This window comes from Semicossyphus pulcher, unplaced genomic scaffold, assembly GCF_022749685.1.
Source record: "Semicossyphus pulcher isolate SPU_LCO1_2020_fin unplaced genomic scaffold, fSemPul1.0.p SCAF_4, whole genome shotgun sequence".
NCBI classification, from domain to species: Eukaryota; Metazoa; Chordata; class Actinopteri; order Labriformes; family Labridae; genus Semicossyphus; species Semicossyphus pulcher.
The window spans coordinates 20,693,013-20,716,261 of record NW_027211715.1 but is presented as its reverse complement, the minus strand read 5'-3'; the positions used below and the strand labels follow the sequence as shown (position 1 = coordinate 20,716,261).

At 41.8% G+C, this 23,249-nt stretch overlaps 1 protein-coding gene across 2 annotated transcripts in view; it reads right to left on the bottom strand.

The window, feature by feature from the left end:
• negr1 (neuronal growth regulator 1) overlaps nucleotides 1–22,805 on the bottom strand; it is a 146,141-nt gene extending 123,336 nt beyond the window's left edge. For both annotated transcript variants that reach the window (XM_069680020.1, XM_069680021.1), the window contains exon 1: nucleotides 22,433–22,805. In XM_069680020.1, the coding sequence (XP_069536121.1) occupies nucleotides 22,433–22,602 (170 nt within the window). In that variant the 5' untranslated portion in view covers nucleotides 22,603–22,805. The remainder of the gene's footprint in view (nucleotides 1–22,432) is intronic.
• Nucleotides 22,806–23,249: the final 444 nt, after the last annotated feature.

Here is a 23,249-nt window from a genome sequence, read left to right as displayed (position 1 = left end):
TGAGACTGTTCTCCAGACAAGCTCCCGTGTCTGGATTGAGAAATACACTTTTTATTTGGCAGTGTCTAGGAAACAAGATGATGCATTAAGTTTTGCATTTTTGACAATAATCTTCTAAATTATTAAAACACAAGGCAGATCCATTCTTAATCTCCTCTTATTAAACACATCCTATGCTTAGCATTAAGTCATTGAAACATATGCAGAGGCAATGGCACAGCTCCAAAAGTAGCACCAGCTGAAACATATTACTAAACCCTATTACATCATGGATTTGGGCCTTATTCTTCTCCCCCCATGTGCCAGCAGTGAAGGGGAGTGGTAGGAGAACGCATGTCTAAGTGAACAGGTTCATTAAGCCCATGTAAATTGCTGCAGCATCCAGGACTTTAGCATCTTGGCAACCAGGATAATAATGGTAAAAGAGAAAACACCCAGCACAGAATCCATCTCATCCCTTCCCTGGGCATTATTCTGCTTCAGCAGCTCTGGCTGCTCATTACCGACATCGCACACATTCAAATGAGCCAATGGCAAATGAGCATCCACACAAACACAATACTCCACTCTGCAGGGTTTGAGGGGATGGGCTGATGATTCTGCACAAGATGCAACAAACTCACCTCATCAAACACTGACAAGAAACACAACACTAAACTGATTCTGTGATTCAGACTCGCTCCTTTTCATCATGCATATGACTGGGATCACAGCACTGGAGTATGTTGTATACGCCAAACGAAGCCTCCGAAACACAGTGTATAGAGAATGTAATTTCAGCTGAAGGTAAAATAGCAGATAAGAAGTGAAGTCTGCTAAGCTCCTAAATTGGATGGTAACAGAAGTGCAGGAATCTAAATAAGATGTATGGGCGAGAGCCAGTAACCTGTGTGATTTTTTCTTATCAGTTTATAAAACATGCAATTAGTTGAAGATGGCCGCAAGGTTTACTGAATAACCCCATTAAAGAGAACAGTGTTAAATAGGAAAGTGCCTATGGGCAATTCTAATGGGTTTTTGCATTGACATGCTTTCTATTTGACGGGACAGAATGCTTTCCTTGCTCTCAATTCGAGCCGGGACACCTTGAGACAGATGGGAGGTGTTTGTTCAATAATTTATTTAAATAATACACACAGCATTAACGCTAAAACATAATCTAACTGCGGTGCATTATTCATTAAGACATAAACATCACACAGCAAGAGAGTCTTAAAGAGTCTCTCGCTAGCCACCTTTTTAGGGTATGATTGGAGAAAATATTTAGCAAGCACTCACCCTATACATTTGGCAGCAACCATATCAGCACTGTGTGAAATCAAGACTTAATGGAATCTATTTTTACCCACAGCTTAGCATGGCATGGCTGAACAGAGCTCTGGTCGCTTTTTTGCTCCCACAGTCCGGAGCTTTGGTTACTTTGTGAATGAGCCAAGTCCTTCACAGCACAGATGTCTTTCCGGGGACTGTTTGTAGAGGTGCACTGACCGTCGACACTGTTGTTACGGTGCAGAACATGTATGATAACAACTCTGTATGATGTCTAGTCTCTACTAGGTATTTTAATCCTCCACTTCCCTTTGCATCGCACCCTCGTACATGCATTCCAAAAATAGCACGCTCACACACTCAGATACAGTCATTGATTGCATTATAGCTGTGAAGGAACCCTTGATTTCTGCCCCGGCTCACTGTGCAACAACAATAAATACACGGGTTTAGAGGGTTACCGCATTACTGCCGAAGTACAGGACATGAAATGCACTTACTGTGTGGGTGAGCTCATTACCTCTTTTATCTCAAGCAAGTGCCCGAAATTTCTAAAACAATGAAGCAACATTAACGGTAGCTTTTATCCTCTCCATTTGGAGCTGCAGTTAGAGTATGTTGTTGGTGCAAACATTACACATTCTGCCACTGCTACTGCTTTTTTGGTTCATTTGTCAGTATAACATTATAAAGAATGTAGAGAGGAAGGATAAAGGAGAAGAAAAAAGCTGTACTGGCTGCAGCGAGTTAACCTAGCTACAGATTTGTGGTACTGCATGAAAGCGAAATCCTCTGCAGGCAAAAAAGCATTAAACCCATTGACGCCACTTTGAAACTGTTCAAACCACTGACAAAAAATCTCCAGCTGCAAGCAAGGTCAATCATTACTCTTTGTGTGGTAATTTTCGAAACTGTTACGGTTTAACATTTTAAAACATTTTTTAGGGCTTTGAAAAGCAGTTTTTGACATCAATTTGTGACACCCTCCTGGTGTGTTATTAAAGCTCTTGTGAGGAATTTTCAGTCTGTGTCGATTTGGCGCCCCCTGTGGACAAAGAAGTGCCTATTATCTCTTCACTGATCTTATCCTGTACACGTATATGTAGTGTTTTCTGATGAGAAATCTCACCCTGATTTCTTTTAACATTGAAACATATCACTCATCGAGACTCTTTGCCATGGAAAATGTATACCAAAGCTGTTTTGCCCACGTGCTGTTAATCTCCTTGTCTGACACCTACCTGACACCTACACACCTGACGACGACCTGCAGGCATTAAAGATATCTATATAGAAATAATCAATCACTGATGGTCTTAAATGCTTTAAAAGTTCATATAGATGCACCAGTATTCTTATTCAGTTTGTTTCATAAGCAACAAAAAAATCCTCACAAGAGCTTTAAAGGGCCAGTTCGCTGACTTTCAACCTCAGTCCTATCATGCTATTATGAGGAGCTGATGCCATTATGGTAGAAAAAAAATGTGATTTCGCTCTGAGCCTTTGGAGGACGCTGTCCGCTTCTCCAACGAGCCCTGGAAAACCTCCGCCAGACGACGTAAAATTAGTCATCTGGCGGAGGCCATGGAGCTTGCTAAACGACCCTTCCTCAATCTAGGACGTCCGCCTCCGATGTCATGTCTCGTTTAAAATCGTCAGGTTTGAAATGTAGACTGCAGACCTGAAGATTTTTTAGAATATCCACCGGTATATTCTTGTCCTATTTCGGATTCTGTACCGCTCTGACCCATTGCCTGCAGCGATTAATGTCCTTGACTGGAAAACGGTAGTGTTTCACTCCAGCATCTCTTGCTGGGCCGTTCCTTTCAGAGGGAGGGGCGCAATGCATGCTGGGTGTTGTAGGAATGTAGAATGGGCGAAACCACGAGCTTTGAATGAAAGTGGCTTTTTCCAAGGGCGAATTGCTCCTTTAAGGTGAACAGTACTGAGGAGGTGCAGCCAGGGAGAGAAAAGCATATAGGCAGAGGGCTGCATCACACAGATGCAAAACAGGAAGTGAGAAACTTTGTTGGGCTATGGGCTCAGTTAGCAACTGTCATTGCTACATTTCAAGCCTTGGGTATGGAATAGTTGCTGGTGTGATCTTTTATGTTGTGTCATTCAACTCTGTGCTGCATGACTTTACAATTTACAATTTAGAAGACATTACCAAGATCAACCTCCATTCTAATAATTATTGCATTTGATTTATATCCTTGTGCCTATTGCTCCTACGCACGTCTGTCTTTTTTGTGTTTTCATCAGTTTTGTTCAGTGTTGCTCGGCGGTCTTTTGTTGCTTTATATTGCCTTCTTGAATGGCAACATGTTCTGAATAGCAGATAATGTTGCTGATATTATACTATTCAAATGTTGCTTTCTGTTGCTCTGCGTGGCTTCTGCACTGCCTTCAGAATGCTTATTTTGTAGCTGTTAACTTTTTGTATTCTTGCGGCGTTCTGTCTGTAAATTGTAGGCATCAGCCGTTGGTTTTAAAACGTCGGGCCAAGTTGAAAATAAGCCAGCTGGCAAGAACTGGCACATTTATAGAAATTTTAAATGAATAAATAACTGAAGTTATTTAATTTAATTTAATTAAATGGGCACAATTTGGGATTTTGGACAGTATTCAGTTTCTATAATACTGTCCATCTATCGGGCCACCTGAAGAAAACATCCTCAATTCCTGCAATTTATGTACATTAAAGACAATATTAGTCAAAAGCAGTGTTATTCGGTGCCTGTAATGATCCATTCTGCTGTACAAAGGTCAGGGTCTGGTAATAGAGGAAAGAGACACAAGTATAAGGACAGGCGTCCTAAATATTTGTATTTTACATACCATTATTCCGTCAATGCAACGCAGAGCCTAGGATAAAGCAATACAGCATAGCAGGATTGCTGTGGGCACGACTGCTCTGGCATAGCAGGGCCATCACTTGTAGGAGAGGCTGAAAGTGAAAACAATAGAAACTGCTGAATTATGGGCAGCAATCTTACTGGCCCATGAGATTCAAAGTAGCTGTAGCAGCTCCTCTGGAAGGCAATCAACCAAAATTGCCATCAGCAGGTTAGCAGAGAAAATTCAAGGTTTGCAGAATTGTCTGTGGTCGGAGGGAACAAGAACAAGAACCACAGAGGTATTAAAAAAGCAAAGTGAGCAAAATACTTCTGGATTATCTTTAATGCACTTTAAAGACCAGAATGTGTTCCTAACTGCGAATGGTAGTGTTTGTTTTTGTGTAACCAAAAATACATCACACGCATTTTGTCCTATAAGACCAATGCAAGTTAAGAGGAAAAAGCAGGAGCTTATTTTCTCACTGTCCAAGTAATTGCATGGAAATGTCTTGATGCTGCCTTTGATCTCACAACTGAGTGATTACTCCGTTCACAATGCTGCAACGGAATAAGTGGATTTTGCAATCGAAGCTATGGTATACGCTCGTTTCTGGTGAGGCTATTTTAGTATTAAAGCCTGAAATCTGTTATCAACTCCCCGTGGACTGTCGGAAGAGTCTAATTCCCAGGCTCAAAATTAGTCCCAATCAAGCCGTAACCAAGCTGCCGTTTGACTGGCACACAGGCACACGCCTGTGCTTGAGAACGAAACACACACACACACACACACACACACACACACACACACACACACACACACACACACAACTGTATTATTTCTGAATAAATAAACACATCTATTCATCATCTTAGCGTTCAGCTAATGTTGGCTGCAAATATCTCCATACTCTTGTCCAATTGTTGCCCTCCTCATGAGTCTGTTCTAAGACAGCAGTCTTTCAGATTCTGACAAATGACATGATGGATGTCGGATGAAATATAGGGTGTGTTTCAGAAAGCTCGCCGGGTTGCCACTCTGTTATAAGCCTAGTAACCATTGACCTTGACAGCAAGATAGGACAGCCCCCATCCTGAAGGCGAGATTCTGATAACCATGTCATCCATCATAACGCCACTGAACCAAACACACAGGTCAGAAACCTCAAGACAGTAGTGAATCCTCACCCACACATAGTGTATGGTGGACACACAAATACACACTCAAACTTACACACAGGCTTAGAACAGGAAAGCCAGCAGGATGGTCTTTTAGCCCTCAAAGAATGCAGCAGAATGTTCATTTTTGTCAGCGATTAATGATGTATGGAGCTCTATAGTGTTGTGGGAGATAAGGCTGTCAGTCAACCCCTCCCACTGTCCCCCACACACACAAGCACTGGCACACACACACACACACACACACACAGAAGAAGGTGTGCACACTTGCTCACAAACAACATTACCCAATCATACGTGTGCACAGGCACACAACATCCTCAGCGTGCGTGCTCTCCATCTCTCTTTATTTTTTTTTTTCCTTGGGCTTTGCCGAGATAGTCTGCAGCTTCGACGTATCACCTCCTGACAAAAAAAAGACCTCAATTCCCCACCAGTACACACTAACAAGAAAGTGAGAATCCTCCTTACAGCATGTAGGTCAGCCCTGCCTTTCATGACTGTCGGTTAAAAGAAGAGGTTATTACCAGTAGATCCGAGCTCTCCTCTCCCACAGATGCTTTTTGTCTATAAAAAAAAAGCGAGCTTCTTCCACCTGAGTGTGATGGTTTATGAAGAGCACATGGCTGCTATGACGGCAGTCTCTCTGTACACAGCTAAAAGACACCGAACCCTGACCATACAGGCATTAAAAACCTGGCTGCTGTCGGTGATATCATGGTGTCATATCATTTGCTTTCCCCTAATCAAGAGAAATCTCCATCGGAGCAATAACATTTTAGACCCCAGCCAGGGAGAGCAGTGCAGTCATCACGAATGCCATATGGACATTAACATCGAGATAATGTTGTAGAGGATAATTTGTGTGTGATGAAATATTGCTCTAATGGAGGGACAGAAACTTAATTACACAATCCAGCTAATGTTGATGACTGTTTTATGACGGGTGCATGTCACGCGGTCGGACCATAGGCCGTATCATGTTTGCAAACGTGATCCCTCCTGGTGTTACGGTCCAAAATGACCAATATGAGCATGCAGATATTATGATAGGTTGAAATGAGCTATGCAGAGGTATTATCTCGAACTAAATTCGCTCTATCAAACCTCCTTGTCTCACTGCTCCAAGTGAGGACAGCTTCTGTTATATCCTGTATTATATTACTGTACACGTCCCTAAGGGGAGATTATCTTAAAGCATTTTCCACATGGACGTCTTCTGCCATAGAGCGGAGGGCATAAAATGAACAAAAGGACTCACGCCAGGAATATCACTATAATTTTAATTTGAAAGTGTGGGGCTTTCAGAAGTTTCCTGCATGATAAAATACCTCAAAGATAATATTCAGAGAAGATTTTTTAAGCTTTCATTAGCGGGTACTGACACTGTCAAGAGTGTGACAAAGCAGTGTGAAGACTCGCTAAATGAGAGGCATTTTATACGATGATGAACTGTCATTATCATTATACCCTCCATACAGAGCTAAGCGCCCGTTTTTTGGAAACGGTACAAATCTCGGAGCTAGTATCACACTGTGTGTCAGAGATGAAGCCGAGCAGTTGGTTTATACGTGGCTGACACAGGTGCAAAGGGAGGCATGGTAAACATTTGACAGGTTGAATGTTATATATTTGACTAAGGTCCTGATGCATGGTGTTGCATACAAGAAGTATTTTGTGATGGCAATCAATGACCACATACACAATACACACACACAGAGTAATGATTATCCATTCATAAATCCTCTTTAGATCCAGTGAATCTGTTTTGTTCTGCTCATTAAAATCCCAGATTAATCAAGAGCTGCACTATGCTACTATTCAAAACGATCAAAAATAGGTCTATTTTTAAACCTACTTGACTTTCATGTTTGTTAAGTTTATGCACAACTTAAAGGATTCAGCAGACAGTATTCTATCGGTTATTGTTAAAGACCCCCTCCAGTGAAAATCAAGTTGTAAACATCTCCATGTGGTGTTTTTCATGTGCTACAGGAACAACATAAGCAGTCATCTCCATGGCTGGGCCTGTCTGCTTTTAAACTGCAGTGTACCAAGGACAGGCTGAACAACACGTTTTCAGATTGGCAGGTTTGAGACGTCACAAACCTAAGGAGCCAATCCCGGTAATGGATGGGGTGTTGCTATGCATATCATTATGTGCAACCACTTTCGGCGATGCGCGAGCCGCCATCGTAATTTTTGCTAACTCACTACTGACTACTAATTACTCAATTTCAAGCTAGCTAAGTTTCAACAAGCTGCCACTAAACGATGGCAGAGACGTGTTCTGTTTTCATGACGGAGGGGGCGGTTGGAAATGTGCATAGTGGGCGGGGACTATGCAGATTCGGGAATTTTTGATGAGGGAGAAGGAGGAGATGCTTTGGGGGGATTTTTACAAGGTGATTAAAAGTCAGACACAATTTATTATTTCAAGCAGAGCATTTTATAGGTCTTAATACCTGACGTGAGCTGGTCTTTAATCATTTCCATTAAAGGATCAAAGCTACAAATGTGTTGGTCTGCCTCTTTAATAACTTGCTTGCTTCCAAAGTCTGTTTGTCGGTCGTAGCCCCAAGCCCCTTAATTCCTACTCAAGAATTCATTTCACATAAAACTACTCTCATTTAACACTTTTGAAAGCCATTGTGGGCAGTCGAGTGTTCAATGTCTTGGTAAACAACTCTTACACACGGACAGCAAGAGCGAGGGATCGATCACCAACCCTTTTAGTGGGCAGCTGACTCCACCTAAGCATCCCCACTTGCAGCCATAATAGCTTAAGATTTTCCGCAAACAGTTTGGTTTTGTAGTGTGGAGCAGAAAAATACTTAAAAAGAGGTAAATTGTCCATTTTGAGATCTTTTATCGGCATTGTCATGGTGGTGCTTGTCAGGATTCTCAACAGCGTGGCCGTCTAGGTAAGATAAAACACACGGCTCAGTACAATGACGTGAGGTTTATGTTTCGCAATAGAGGTTTATGGAACAGTTCAATAAGCTACATCGGACTTTGACTGTACAAGTAATACTTAGTTTTCAGTTCACAGAGCTGAGCCTATTTGAGGCATGGACATTCTTAACTGGCCGACTGCTTGACCCAGGATACTGCTGTTTGCAGTGTTGTCGGGACAGATGCAGTGTTGTTGGGGGCCTTTCCTTTTTAGGATGGGTTCAGAGTGCATGGATGTTTGGGGCGGGTTGACTGCTTTGTTAGTGGTAGTGTTGCATGCAACATTGTCAAGATCACTGCATGGTTGTTTGCAGCATTCCTTAAAACCGTTCATTAGATCGTCTTACACTCAACAGTATACCTGCCATGTGTGCAATTGATCAGCTGGCTGGTTTTTAAGATATGCACTGTACGGACAAAGATTCTTTACTTTATATTATGTGTAGTTGAGAATGACAAAAATAATTTCACTGGACTTTAATTAAATGCATACTGTAGTTTATGAGTTTCCCCTATGTATCTACCTATCTTCAACAAATCTATAAAAGAAATAATTGCCCTTTGTTGATGCCTAGAGCTTCTTTAATGCAGTCAGTTCAAGTGGAGTCTGTTGTCGTTGCTGGAATTGGCCGGCCACTGTCATTCTCTCTCTCCTTTCTCCTCCTGCCAGAAAGGGAAAAGGGTTGGAACAGGCCTGGAGCTGGAGTGATGATTGATGACACGCCTCCTCTGGTGCACACTTCCCTGCTGACGCACTGCTACACTTTTCAGCACTAATTGGGCAACCCTGCAAACTCCCCTCCCTGAGAATGTGGGGTCCGGGTCTCAGCAAACCACCCACTCAGAGAAGTGTGTTTGAGCTATACTGTTGTGATTAAGCACTGCCCACGAGCCCCCTAGCATGTCAGCAGCACCCCGTGGTCCTGTTTACTGTGCGCTGCACATTTGCCAGACACTAAGGCGGGCTCCAGGAGCCATAAATATTGACAGACTGTGCGAACCTATGAGTATCCCTTTGGAACAAGATGAACTATTTATATCGACCTGCAAAAAATGCACCGACAGAATACATTAAGATAGAGACTCCAAACAATGACAAAGCAAAGCAATCCAGACACTTGATATTCCCCAGGACTGTGTTGTGGGCCAAGGTGCTATCTGCGGCTCACACTGTTTGTTTCTCCTGACTTCATCGAGGGTGACTTACATAACCCACGATATGTGTTTAATGCATTTATGAAGATGGATATTAACTGACACAGTTTAGATTAAGTGCCACGCTCAAGGACACATCAGCAGTATCCTGTGTGTGGACTGACAACCTTAGGATCATTAATCCATTTAGGGCTCGCAGGGTTACAGCAGAGTAAACAGAAGGCCAGCGTCCTTTAGAGCGCTTTGCCAAACAGCAGAGCATGTTCACATCATGAATCCATCCACAGTTGTTTGTAGTGCAGGCGAAGGCAATCACTAAGCTAGCAAACCATATGGTTGGTAAGACATCTAATAACAGTCTGCTGTATGTTCCCTGGTTTTCAATGAAGGACAAAGGTTCAGCTTATGGGTTGGGAAATTGTTGGTGTGCACTGACGCGTAACTGATATGTGCAATTGGCGAGCACAAAGAGCATTATGTAGAAAACCTTCCTGAATAAATATACATGATGCGCTTCTAAATCCGGTTACGATGTCGAAACAAGTCGAGAGAGCCATTACTGTCATTTGGCTCCTCGCAAACTCAATCTCTTGCCTGCTTTATCAGCAAACCCTACGACATTTTTTTCATATCCATTTTATGTTTCACTTTCTCCCTTGCCCTCTTTTTCTTCTCATTATTCTCCTTTTTTTATCTGCTGTTTTTATCCCTACCTAATTGTTAGTGTTCAAGTGTCACTGGGCCCCAAGACTGTATAATTAGGTCCTGTCATTTCCTCTGTGGCAAAGTAAACCAGGAGATGTTTCAGCACCTCACGTCCACGAGAAAAATCATAAGAATTTTCGATCGAGGAGGAGGTGGAGATGATATGGACTTGAAGTCTTTGAAATTATTCTCTGGCTGGCTTTCATCTGGGCAGCAGCCGGCACTTCTGAGGACGTTCTCAGAACTTTAGGTAGCCGCCTCGCCTTAGACAGGCTTGCTAGTTGATTAGCGGTTTCTTAAACCACTTATGTAAGCTTACAGCGCGAATTATTCTTATTCCGTTTTTAATCTCTACAAAGGGATGCTTGCATGAATTATTCATGCAGCTGTGTACAGTATCCCCACTATTATTAACTCTGAGATAAAAAAAATCTATCTGTGGAATAATTCTGTTGGCAAAGCAGCAGCTGAGTTGACACACAAAAAAGTGCATATAATGCAATGAAAATAAAAATCAATTATGAGGAACTGGCAAGCGTCAATAAGGAGAGCTCTGAACATTTCCTCAGCAAAGGTTTTCTTCTTTCTCAGATGTAGTGTGGTGAAATAAGTACTTCAGCTATGCCAGCAGTATGTTGCTACTATGAAAACCAAAACACACACTAGTTTAAAGCAAGAAAGTCATTGAGACTAACTAAGATTATTTGTCAGTTGCTAAAAGCTATTTTCTAACTGCTTACTTTAATTGGACATGGGAAAATTGAAGACAGAATCCGACACCGCATGCAAATAAATAGTTCCTAACAAACAGCCCACAACCTGAAATTGTGTCAGGCCTTTGTGCAAAATTAAAACTTGAATTAATTAAAAATGTTATTAATATAGATCTTTTAAAATGTCTGTGGAACTTCTTTTAAGCAATTCTTCACTTCTAAAGAGATCTAAATCAGAGCATAATGAACTTGTACACAAACAAGGTTTTTCCTAGATGTAGTACCTGGGCAGAGCGTAACCACTTTCCCTGAGTGGGGGAAATTGCTTCTTACTGCATCTTACAGCATTGTCAATTACATAACTGTCATCTAACGCTCAACATGTTGTCCTTTCTAATGTTAAACTAATAAACAATCAAATTCTTATTCACAAACCCTTTGCAAGACCACACTATCAGCTTGCTGCAAGAATCCATTGTGAGATGTTATTTGAATGCACCTCCACAAAGTCTTACTGAGAGGAAGTATATCTTGTTTTTGAGTTCAGTGTTTATATTTTTCTTACCCTTTGGGTTTTATTACATTAAAAAAACACTCACCTTGATATTCAGGTGATTCAATTGATATTACATGTTTCAGTAGCCACTAAATAATGTAAAGCTTAGACCAAAGCTCTGCTTTAGAATTACAAGGCCAAATGTTTTGTTTTTCGTCCACTGGTCAGATAAGTTGAAGTTAATCATTTTGCTCACCAACTATCCACATTTTTTACCATAATACTGTTAGGTAGATAGATTCAATAGTCAAATGAATGGCATTAAGACATCAAAATAGGATATTATGAGTGACCACTTGTGCATTTGGTCCGCCACTGCTCATTTAAAGATATAATCTCAAGATTTCAGTTGCGTTCTCTTTGGTGGGCACTGAGTACATTTCCTACATAACTAGACGTCCATGGTTGGCTCCCTTTGTTACGGTTGTAACTCTTGATTTATCGCGCTGACGGTCGCTTTCCTTTTTAGACTGTTTGCCTTCATCTGAGCGTCGAATTTGTTTCTTTTCTTTGGATTCACACTTATTTTTGAAGTTGTATTTGTAGTCATCGATCTTTTCTTTGTTTGTTCAGCCATAGTAGATTACTGTTTACTCGCAACGCTTGCAGAGAGCGGAAAAGCAGCCGCTTAGCTCCGCCTACCCTCTCTGGCAGACCAACCACTGCTGGCTGATGGAGAACGCCTCACTAACTGGGGACTTGTGATTTTTTCCATGAATGTTGCCACCAACAGCCAGTCCATAATAATACTATATACTGCAAATGCAAAGGCTTTCATCAGTGGGCCATAGGCTCAATCACCACTGTGTTACCTCATTCGGCGATAGATAGTGACTTAACCTTCGAGATTATATCTTTAATGACTCTTAAATAATGTGACTTATTTAACGAAATGTTTTATACCCTATTTCTTCTCAAAATGTATGTGCCACTCCTGCACAGTGACTCGCAGGTTGAATTTTTTATGATCAAATGTATTTACAGAAGTGTTCATTAACGATCCAGTTTCACTGTCATTTATTGTGTCCATGCAAATACCCAACTTTCTTATCTTGTATCCCAGTTTATCCAGCATAAAGATGCGCACAGAAATATGAGCAACACGCTGTTTAAAGTCTTGATATCACCTTGTCTCAGACCTTCACATTTATTGCAAAGTCACTATTCTTGTCATACGCTGGGAAAAGCACAGACGCCTTGGTTTCGCTTTGCTGTAAACACTCTTAGAGCATCTTTCTTACAATGACCTGTACACTGCCTGAAAACATTTCCTCATCACAGGAAAGCATAAAATGCTCTTCTCCCACAGTCCCCACAATCAAATCAAACATTCCCGTCCCTCAAGGTGAGTCATTTTGTTCCCAAGAAAGAAAAAAAGCCCAGACGATACTGTGGAGAAGAAATCTGAAAAATCAGTGGCTTCCACAGAGACTGTAAACCTAATCATCTTCGAATGGCCACGTTGGCCTGTCAGGGAGAATATAGTTGCTTATCAGGTGCTGGTTTCACATGTCATCACATCCGATGGAAAAATTAGACAACAAGCCAAAACTGATTGTGAAAGCAGTAATTTCAAGGAGGGCAACTGTTTTGAGAACCACCTCCCGCCCCTGCATTTTCATGGAGTGGTACGCTGGCATCAGCATTTACACAACATAATAAAGCATCTGGCCTGGATATTCCCTAAAGTGGGCAAGTACATGCCACTGAAGTCATTCAGTCTCCACATGTAGCTCTGCTTGTGATGGCAAAACAACAACGAAAACTCACCTCACTAACACTGCACTGCAGTTTTCGCCTTCTTTTGAACTTGATGAATGAGGTGGCCGTGAAAACAAAGATGACAGGATCGTCCTCACCAGGCTTTGAAAAGACTACCCATTAGCAACTGCTCTGGCAAAAACAAGGGTGAATATTCTGAAATGAAAGGGACACAAACACAGTGCAGAGAGGAAGGCAGCGAGGGCATTGTGTTGGAATCAAAGACAGCGCCTGGACTGAGGTTTGTGGAAGAAAAGAGACTGCGCACATCCACTGAAGACAACTGGTTTCAGGGACTGGAGAATGTATTAGAAGCTGGAAACTGATTGCATGCCTCAGGGAAGTTCTACAATGGCACCTGACTGTGCCTCTCAAAATACAGTAACATGAAACAGTGTGTGTGATCCAACAACTGGCATGCACAGTTTAACATGACAGAGGTATGGAGGCTACATACATTCTGTTTGTAGCTCCTAGGTTTGGATGCTAATTAGCCGGGAGCTGTAATCTCCCTTTTAATGATGCTAACCAGGTATAATAAGGAAAAAGGAGAAACGGAGCCAGGCTCCACTGCCGAGAACCTAGATGAGGTTAATTCCATGTTGTTCCGTAAAGCTTGCATGTAAGTTTGATGGAGTTAAAGAGGATAGTTAAAATATCTCCTGAGAAAAATATTATCCCTTTTTCCTGATCCAAAAGCTTCTGAATTAGTAGCATATCTGGTAATGCTGCCAAGCCTTTGAGACGCCAGTAGAAACGCAATGTAGTTCATTCTGCTGCTAAGAAACTGGGCTAGAGCCTTGATTTGCTGGTTGGGGGTCTGTGGACATAATTCGACTCATTTTTAGGGCTCCTTTTTATTCTACCTATTATATTCTTGATTAATCACTGCATTTTCTGACATAACAGTCCCGAGAAGAAAAAAAAATCCCTCCTAACTCTACCACATTTCTTTAAGCCCTTTGGCATCCCTCAAGCAATCCACTTGGAGTCCTTTAATTATGTTTCATATATGCGACTATGATACCAGCATAGTTTTGTTATTTACATGTAATCTAGCATGTCTACAACGTTTGGATGTTTGCTTAATCTCTGTCGTAGAAGATACCAGCCTTATTGTGCGACTGAGGATGGTGAAACTCCAGCACAAACAGATGTATCAATAGTCCAGCAAGACGTATAGATTTCTTATATTAGGGCATGATATGGCGACAGTAATTTATCATTTTTAATCAACATTAGATCAAGCAGCAAAAAGTTGTAGCACAACAAGTTTGAGTTAATTTGCCCGTCTTGACATTGCACGTCCTGCGCATGTATGCATATATTGCGATGTCAAACAATCTATTGTTCAGGCCTAGAGGAGACCAAATGCTAAGGGCAGAGCAAACGCTGGAGCTCATCCATTTCTACGTATCTGATCACAATTACATTCGCCTTGCCTGCTTACTTTTTAATGCAATTAAGGAACAGGGAGTTGCAGAGAGACACAGAGATAGGTGGCGATGAGGTGAGGCAGAGAGAAGGAGAGAAGTGTGGAGAAATCAAAGCGCCATTATGAATAGCATTAAAAAAATTTGTGCGCACACCCGACTCTAAAATTAGCATCCTAATGAATGGCAGATGATGAATTCACTGTTTAACATTAGCACAGATTGAGTCAATCTAACCGCCATAGTGTGGTGATGACAGCCTATTAGTGTCAAAGTTCTTCCTCTAGATCATGTCCTCTATATTTTAACAGGAGATGTATTTACTGTTAATATAATGTAATGTATACATGCTATTAAACTTGGGAGTACAGTTTTTCAATAACACAGAACCAACCTTCATGACTGATGATAGTATTCTGTGTCCTTATCATAAGTCAAATGCTGAGGGGACTGTTTTAAATTACACTTGACAACACCAGATTTTGCTCTCTTTAATTGGATCACTCCGCAGTAACAAACCATTTGTGCCATCTGTGCGAAATAGCAAAGAGTTAATTCACTGTTGTGAATCTACAATTAAGCAGCCGCTATCCAATGGGGCATTTGTCATGCCTGAGTATCATCAACGTCGAAATTAATTAAAAAGTGAACTTTGCTTCAGTAGATCATCAGTACTGCCTGCAACAACATATAGAAGTTTAGGCGTATATTCGCAGTGCATAAGTCTGCACAATACTAATGAATGCTTTTAATACTCTCTGTGCGCAACATGACTCTTGTGTTACCTTAACTCCTGACCCCACTAGAAACAAAAGGTAGCACTACTCTCAGCGATATTGATTTGCTCCGCTGCTTCTTTCTCCATTTACTAATAATTACCAATGCAGACTCACCAATTACTCGGCTCCAACAAACATTTACAGCAGTCTGAAATCCACACACACTCATTATGCAGATGACAGAGGGAGCGAGAGAGAAAAACAAAAACCCCAAACCTGCTCAGAGCGACTCCAATTAAAATTCTTTAGCCATGCCAACATAGAGCCGAATGAATTATGGCGATATGTACCTCCTTTAGCTGCTGGAGTTTCTAATCAATTGTGAGAGAGCAGCCATCGTGAACATATGAGTGAGCTAAGTGAAGTGTTTAGAGAGAGAATGCTTCTGTCTTAGTTTGGACAGATATCTTGATTGACAGTTGTAAAGGCTGAGAGGTAATTATTATGATTTCTAAGAGAATCTAGGCAGTGAAATATGTCTGACTCATAGGGCACTGGTATTTTCTGAATCAGAGGAAATATGACATCAAGAAGAGTAGATCCTACGTAATACTGCAGATAGTCATGTATTTAGTTTGACTTTATAAGCTTTAACAGTTGAGCTTTAAGTGCTACTTCGAAGGTCATGTGAGGTCAGCGTGCAAGTCAGTTTTGTACTGTAATTGTCCCTCAGAACAAAATGCATGTTTAGTGTTAACCCCAGAGACAAGACCGACTTTGAATTTCAATAAAAGACAAGATACCCTCTCAAAGAACTCCCTGAACTGGGAACCTTCACAGACAACTTCCTGAAATCCCTTTGGATTGTTTTTATTCACTGAAGGGAATCGCCAAGATAACCGTGCCAACACTTCTGATTTATTATTCCCATGGGATCAACCCAATGTTTACCTGCGGTCCCTCCAGCCTCCAACCATGCTCACACATAAAGATATTGCACTGAAGATAATGACATCAACCACTCTATCCTGAGGGAATATCTCCCTTGATGGTGGTTCAGTCCTATGCAACTAACACTTATTGGAAGGAGGTTTAAAACAGTGAGAGGCAAATTATCCTTTGGAGGTTTGGGTCAATCAGACGTGTTCATGCACGGCAGATTCACCTACTGACTTGGGCTGAACTAAGTTGAATTCAAGGATAAATGATTATGCCGACTGCAGAGGACTCTGAGCAGGAAATTTCTGGTTTCCCAGAAGCTTTCTAAAGGTTGAGGTGTTTTCCATGCTCAGCATACCAAGCAAAGTGTACCACCCCTGCGCCTGTGCTCTTTGTTTCAAAGCTCCACCATCACTCAGGCTTCAAACTCTGATGTCAGCAAGTTTTGTCTCTAACCTGCTGACATGAGAGGCATAGCAACACTTGCCGGGATGTAACTGGGCTCAACTGAGGAGGCACAGAAGAGATTACGCAATGTTGTCAGAGTAGCACAACTAATTATCATGAAACGCGAGGAGATGCTAACTGATTGATTAAGGGTTTTAATTGAAGGGGCTCTGAGGAATCGTTTCGGCTCTCTGTGATGAAAGACTGGAAGTGTTGGCATATGATTTGGAGCAGAAGAGGCTGTAAACTGTTCAACAAAAGAGCTGGTAAAAAGAAATTTACTCTGGAAGAGCTATCAAAAGGAAAGCTTAATGTTCACCACAAAAGGATTTCATATTTATTCAAGAAAAATGCAAAGACCTATTTCTGATACAGCCTGTTGAAATGTAATGCATATTTTGAGTACTTCGGCAATTTGAGAAACTCCTAGAACTTGATTCACACTCTTTCACTTGAAAATAGCAATTGGACAAATCACTGTCAAATTGTCATTTTCAATTATGAAATGTTTCCAAGCCAAACATTCAGCGAAGAAAAGTCTCCCAAAAAGATGTTTACTTCTGAAAAATTCAGTTTCCAGAAACTTCCCTTTAAAATTGCCCACAATACAGAGCCCTGTTATTGCCTTCCCAGTCACTCTCCGTCAAGTTTAATTTTGAGGCTTATAGCTTTCTCACAACACAAAAACACTCCTCTGAGATTTTCCTGTAGAATTATTGCAATTACGTGGATGCTCACAGCTGGGAACGGGTAAAAGCTCCATTTTCCACCCCGAATCATTTTCCCTATCCCCCCCATAATTGTAGAGATTATAAGAATATTAGAAAGATGCGTTAAAACCCAGCATAGCATCTATTACCCCCGAAAGGATTTACCTTGAGAAAGCATTTCCATTTAGGCTTTAATTCACCGGGGCACTCAATCACTTTAGTGCTAATTGAAATCTATTAGAAATAGAAATGCTTAATTTTTACAAAGTACAATGGATTGAATTGGCTGACAAATGACGGCTATAAATGTAATCCATTTGGAAATGGTTTACAGTGTGCAAATTCGGCTTTTAATGTATGTGAGCCCCACTACATAGTGACAAAATGAGGCCATAAATCATGACATGTAACTAAAAAGCTCTGGCAGAGTCCTAGAAGGTGTTCTATAGGAAGCCAGGAAAAAGGACATTTCCTTACCTTCCAATACTAGCCTGGATTTTGTCTTGTCATAAAAGAAACAAGTGCAACTCAATATGCATCTGAATGGCTGTCCTAGGGCTAAATGTATAAAGAGCATTGATTTATCTAGCCAGTAGTGTCGTCCTACATTAAGTGACTATTTATCACTTGACACAAAAGACTAAAAGGTGCTCTTATTTGAGATATTATCTCATTACTGGGTGATGAATAGGCATCACTTTCAGTTTAGCATTACAAAAGGCCTTGAGATTAAATTTGGCTACGGGTTATTTTCATAACACTTATTTTCTTGGATAGCTTTGCAACTTTATACAATTTCTTCTGAAGGAGATTTCAGCAACAAGCTAAGTGACAAATTTAAAGAGTCAGGACAGGCTCTGAGTTTCAAGTGGATGCTGTGGAGGAGGTCAACTGGAGGTCTTTAAAGGAGGCAGCTGCTTTGAGTGTCTACATAGCCACTGCTCTCGCATGTCACCCTGCTGGCTGATTTGTACTAAAACACATCTAATACAGATGGTTGCCAGGGCAATGATTCGACAAATATTTTAGTACAGCCTGGTTCCCTTGGGCAACTGGAGATGCTACCTTTGTTTTAAATGAGAGGTCCAAATTTTAAATAAAACCTGTAATATGTAGGCCTGGACGGCTTAATCTGGGTGTCCCCTCTTGAACAATAGCCCCTCCCCCACTCCCATTGTTATGCATCACAACAGTGTCTATCTGCACCAAAAAAAATGAGGTCAAATGACGAGCCTAACACTTGATCCTTGAGAAGTGGGGAACACGGCGAGCATAAGGACTGTGAAACGGAGCAACATTGTGCTGACAGCAACACTGATCGCATTAAACATGTGGTGTGGAAAACAGGCAAGAGGGCTTTGGCGTGTAATTAACAGTGACAGACTCAGGTGTGCCCACAGATGTGTCATAAGAAGTGAACCAGGTTTTCCCCCAAATGAGTGCATGAAACTGCTGATAGTTGGCAGCTTGTGTTCAGAGCACATTGTGTCTGCTCTGTCTCCAACCAAGCAGCTGGAGATGAAGGAGCGCTGCTTATATTTTTTAACGAAATGGCGGTGGCCTAATTAAAAAAGTGATGAAACGCAGAAAATGGAGGGGTTGTTTCTCAGCGGCGGTTAAGGTCTTCGTTGACGAGATAGTCGACACTTCCTCCTTTAAATTGTGTCCTGTGGAGTTTGGACAGTCATTTAATATTCCTTCAATACCAGCACCTGCACTGGGGTGGGGACACAAGGCCTTTTAAGCTAGATGTTGTCTCTGGCACAAGCGCTTATAGTAAATGTCAAGACCTTTCAGAGCCACAATAATGACACGGGCGAGGAAGATGATCCATCGCACCGTTTTTGTCCAAGGATGAGGCTTGAAAAACACAGCTCCAGTACAATCGTGCGCCGCCAGAAGAGATTTTCATCAACCGCTCTGTTGACATGAGGTAATGATTTTAGATTTATAAGAATACCGGACTTTCAAACAAGTGACAGGTCAATTTTGCACCATTACAGAGACTAAGGGCTGTAGTGCAGGCCTTGTTTTGTGGCTGAGGGCCAACTGTCAAACTACATAACAAAAATAAGCTACAATCTTTGTGTTATTATTGTGTGCACAGCAACCCTCCACTTTCTTGGCTTGTTATTTTTTTCCTTTGTCGAACGTAAAATGCAGCTTTTAAAGCACAATCAGTGTACCTTTTGTTTAACTCGCACTCTATCATACATATTTCATGGGGAAAATAGAGATGATGGACGAAGCACAAAACACCAAGGTAGAAAGACAGACATAGTTTGAGTATAGCACTGCGAATTGTAACTGTATGGTAGCAGCCTATGCTTACCATTTCAGCCTGCTCTGACTAAATTTACAGACACTCGCTCTATGCTGTTGATTACAGCTGCTTATCCGTGTGGAAGAGGCTGCCACTGATACCCTGTGTTTCCTGACAGCACAGGGAACTGTCTTTTCATCTGGCTGTCCCCCTTAAATTCATAGCCAGATGAGTCATTTTGCTGGGAAGAGTCAAGGTTTATTCAACTGAATCCAAAGGACATGAAACCTGTGAAAAGGATGGGGGAAGAAACAGATCCGTAGCTCCTCTAAACAATGTGCTCCCTATAGACGCTCATAGATTTCCAGTATGTAAAAAAATGCAGCATATGTGCATAACTTGAATGCACTCATGTAAGACACTGTAGAAGCAGCAGCAGTACGGCTCAGTTCAAACAAAAAGGCCTTTGTTGGAGGCTGAAATTGGCTAAGCTTCTAGGTAATCAAGAAAGATTAAAACGACGATGATACACATGTGGACCATTCCTCATCTTCAGGAGTCTCAAATCATTTAATTGATGTGGGCCCACTGTCCGACATGAATTAGGCCAGCGGTAATGTAGCGCAAAGAACTGAGGAGGTGGGGGAAATGAACATGTGACAGCGTCCACTCACCCCTGGGGAGCTACTCCATAATCCAGAGGCAGTGACTAATTGCATGCTTCTGGGTTTGTCAGCATTTAAGAATGCTCGCATTTTTTAGCCAGCAATCAGCTTTGGGGCACGGCAAAATTGCCCTCTAATAGTCCGGAGTCTTCACAATAGAGAAACTCAACAAATAGGCACTGTTTTCTGCTCTGTAAGAGATGGTTCATGCTTTGATGCCCTGCTCTCAAGAGCATTGACAACAAAGAAAGGAGAGGGAAAAAAAGACGGAGTGGTGGTTTCTTGTGGTGTTGGTTGACAAGACAGAGTGGCCTTTTGTCAATGATGTTTTGCCATGAGATGCAATCCAGAAAGCAAAGTTGAGCAGTGAAGGAGGTTTACAATCTCAGTGAGGTCAACAGGTGCAAGCACAGCAAAGTGATATCTCGACAGTGGCGGCATTCATATGATTGAAAAAAACAGCCAATGAATGGTTACATGGAGCACTGAATCACACATTAATCAACTGAACCTGGCATTGAAAGCATCTTGAAAATGTTTGCACTATCCGTTTCCTTGATTTCTGGTTGGCATTTACAGAGGCGATGACCCGCTTGTGGAGTGTTGCCTTATTAAGGGGGTGGGAACTTGTTTATTGAGCTGATTCATAGCACAGGGATAATCTCTGGTCCAATAAACCATCAGGACTCAGGCAAAGCTTCTGCCGCAGATCACAGCCAAACCAGATTGACACCAGGGAATTAGACACCCTCTCTAATGTGACAGGCAGAGGTGTAAGTCTCTTTGACGGGACGGCCCTCCAGGGCAAACATAGTAAAAATAGTAAGCACCCATTAGCTGTTGCCAAGGTAAATCTGTGAAGAGCACCAACACATTTTAACCACCCTCACAGTTGGACACTCATCTCTACAAAGCCACTTCTCGTGACCTTATGCCACACAAATAATCCAGCTCTTCAGAAATCAAGTATGAAACAGTAACTAAAAGCCAACCTGAGGTGAACTTTGGACACTTTTAGCTGCTCTGTATTCAGGTCCATACTGAGCATCTCTCAGAGTCAACATCCACAGAATTCATATTGAAATGGGGCCGGCCCCCTCAGCGTTCCCTCAGAGCCATCAAAGCGGATATTTGATATTGGTAGAACAAGATATTATCACATCCCTCTAAAGATTTTGCACTTTTTTTTTCAGCCTTTTGTGTAAACCAGAGAGTTTTGAGTTTTTCTGAAGAAATGAAAAAGACTACGCAGAGATTTTCATAATAAAAGCCCAAAGAAAACTGATATGAGGCTACTATAAAAGATATCCTATTGAAACTTGTGCATTGCATAATCTCCTGCATATTTTAACAATGTTATTGATTATATGCTAAAATGCACATGCTGTTGCAAACTCCTTAGTGAAATGGTCCAAACCACGCCCGTGATAGTTAATGTAGTCGTTAATGGGCAGCTACCTGTGCAGCTGGCACCGAAGCGTACGTGATGGAGGGAGGATGGAGAAAAAATAGAACGTCACTGCCATAATAACTCGATTTTAATCAAACAGCGAACACAAACACCCTCTTCGGCGTCTTTTTGAAACTGCGACATCACATAGTACATTCAGCAAAACTGACAGAGCAGCTCACAAACAGCCCTTGACACTGGTTTTATGCCTCAAGCCCCCTTTATTAGCACTCAGTGGGAAACAGTGACATAATGTGATCAAATAACATACGCGACAGGCAGTGGTGGGCTAATGTGGTGTTTCAGGCGATATCGTCCCGCCACGGGAGCTAGAAAATCAAACACACCACAAAATATCACATCATGAGTGTTAGCTAGTGTAAAGGGAGAGTGTGTTAGAAAACTTAGCTGCACTTGTCGCAAGAGCAGCGTCCTGCTAAACTGCCTCCGCCGCACCGACCAGCCCCCCTGTCAGGCTAAAAACAAGGACGGGATGGAGGGAAAATGGCCTGGTGTGTGTTTATCGCAGCCGCTGTGTTAAAAAGTATCTAACACACATGTTTAAACCATGACCTGGTGTTAAAGAGTGTGTGCGAAAGAGGTTTTAGCTTAGGAGAACTCCGCCGGAAAGTGTGTGAAAGCGGGAGAAAGTGAAGTTGTGTTAGCTTGTTGTTACCTCAGCAGAGCCGTGTCGCCTTGTCTGCTCACCACACTTTCAACCGAGGAATAGTCCACAGTTTGTCCAGCGGGCAAACAGGACGGCAGAAAGCAGCACAGGCTGAGAATTATCGCTGTAAGCCACTGACCAGAGACACAAGCATCCTGCACCGCAATCATTATGTCCATCACAGCTGGGTTTTGTTGCCGCTTCTCCCAAGTCTTCTTTGAGCTAAAAAAGCGTAAAGTTCGCTTAAAAAAGAAAAGAAACCTTAACGCGAACGACGCTTTTATTTCCACACTTTCCCTCCTCGGAGCCCCGTGAAGAAATGATTCCTCCGTATAGTTTCCCAGGTTTGTTTTGCTGGATGTAGAGCCCACTGTGCGGGGAAGTGTACTCTCCAGTGGCTTGCACACCATCTAGTGAGGAAATGCGATGTAAAATGGGAGCAGACCTAGAAGCAGACAACCCCCAGGCTCTGATCCTGTTGCCATGCGGCCGTTTCCCGGGCAACCCGTTCCCAGTGGCTCGTGATGGAGCAGTAAAACCGGAAGTTATTGATACAACCCAGGAGCAATTAAAGATATCGACATGAGAACAACCCCCTTTTTATTTCCAATAAGGAAATGAACAATGAGAGCGTTTAGAAATGGAGCTTACTGATGGTGACGTAGTTTTATCCCATAGGAAAACTCTAGAAAAAGATTTTAAACCAATACTAAAACACTGTCACAACTTAAGGAGCACATTTTTTTCATTACATAAAACAAAAAATACTATTAAGGAATTATTATAAATCCCTTTTGGGACATTTTGGGAATATTAGAGTGTTTTT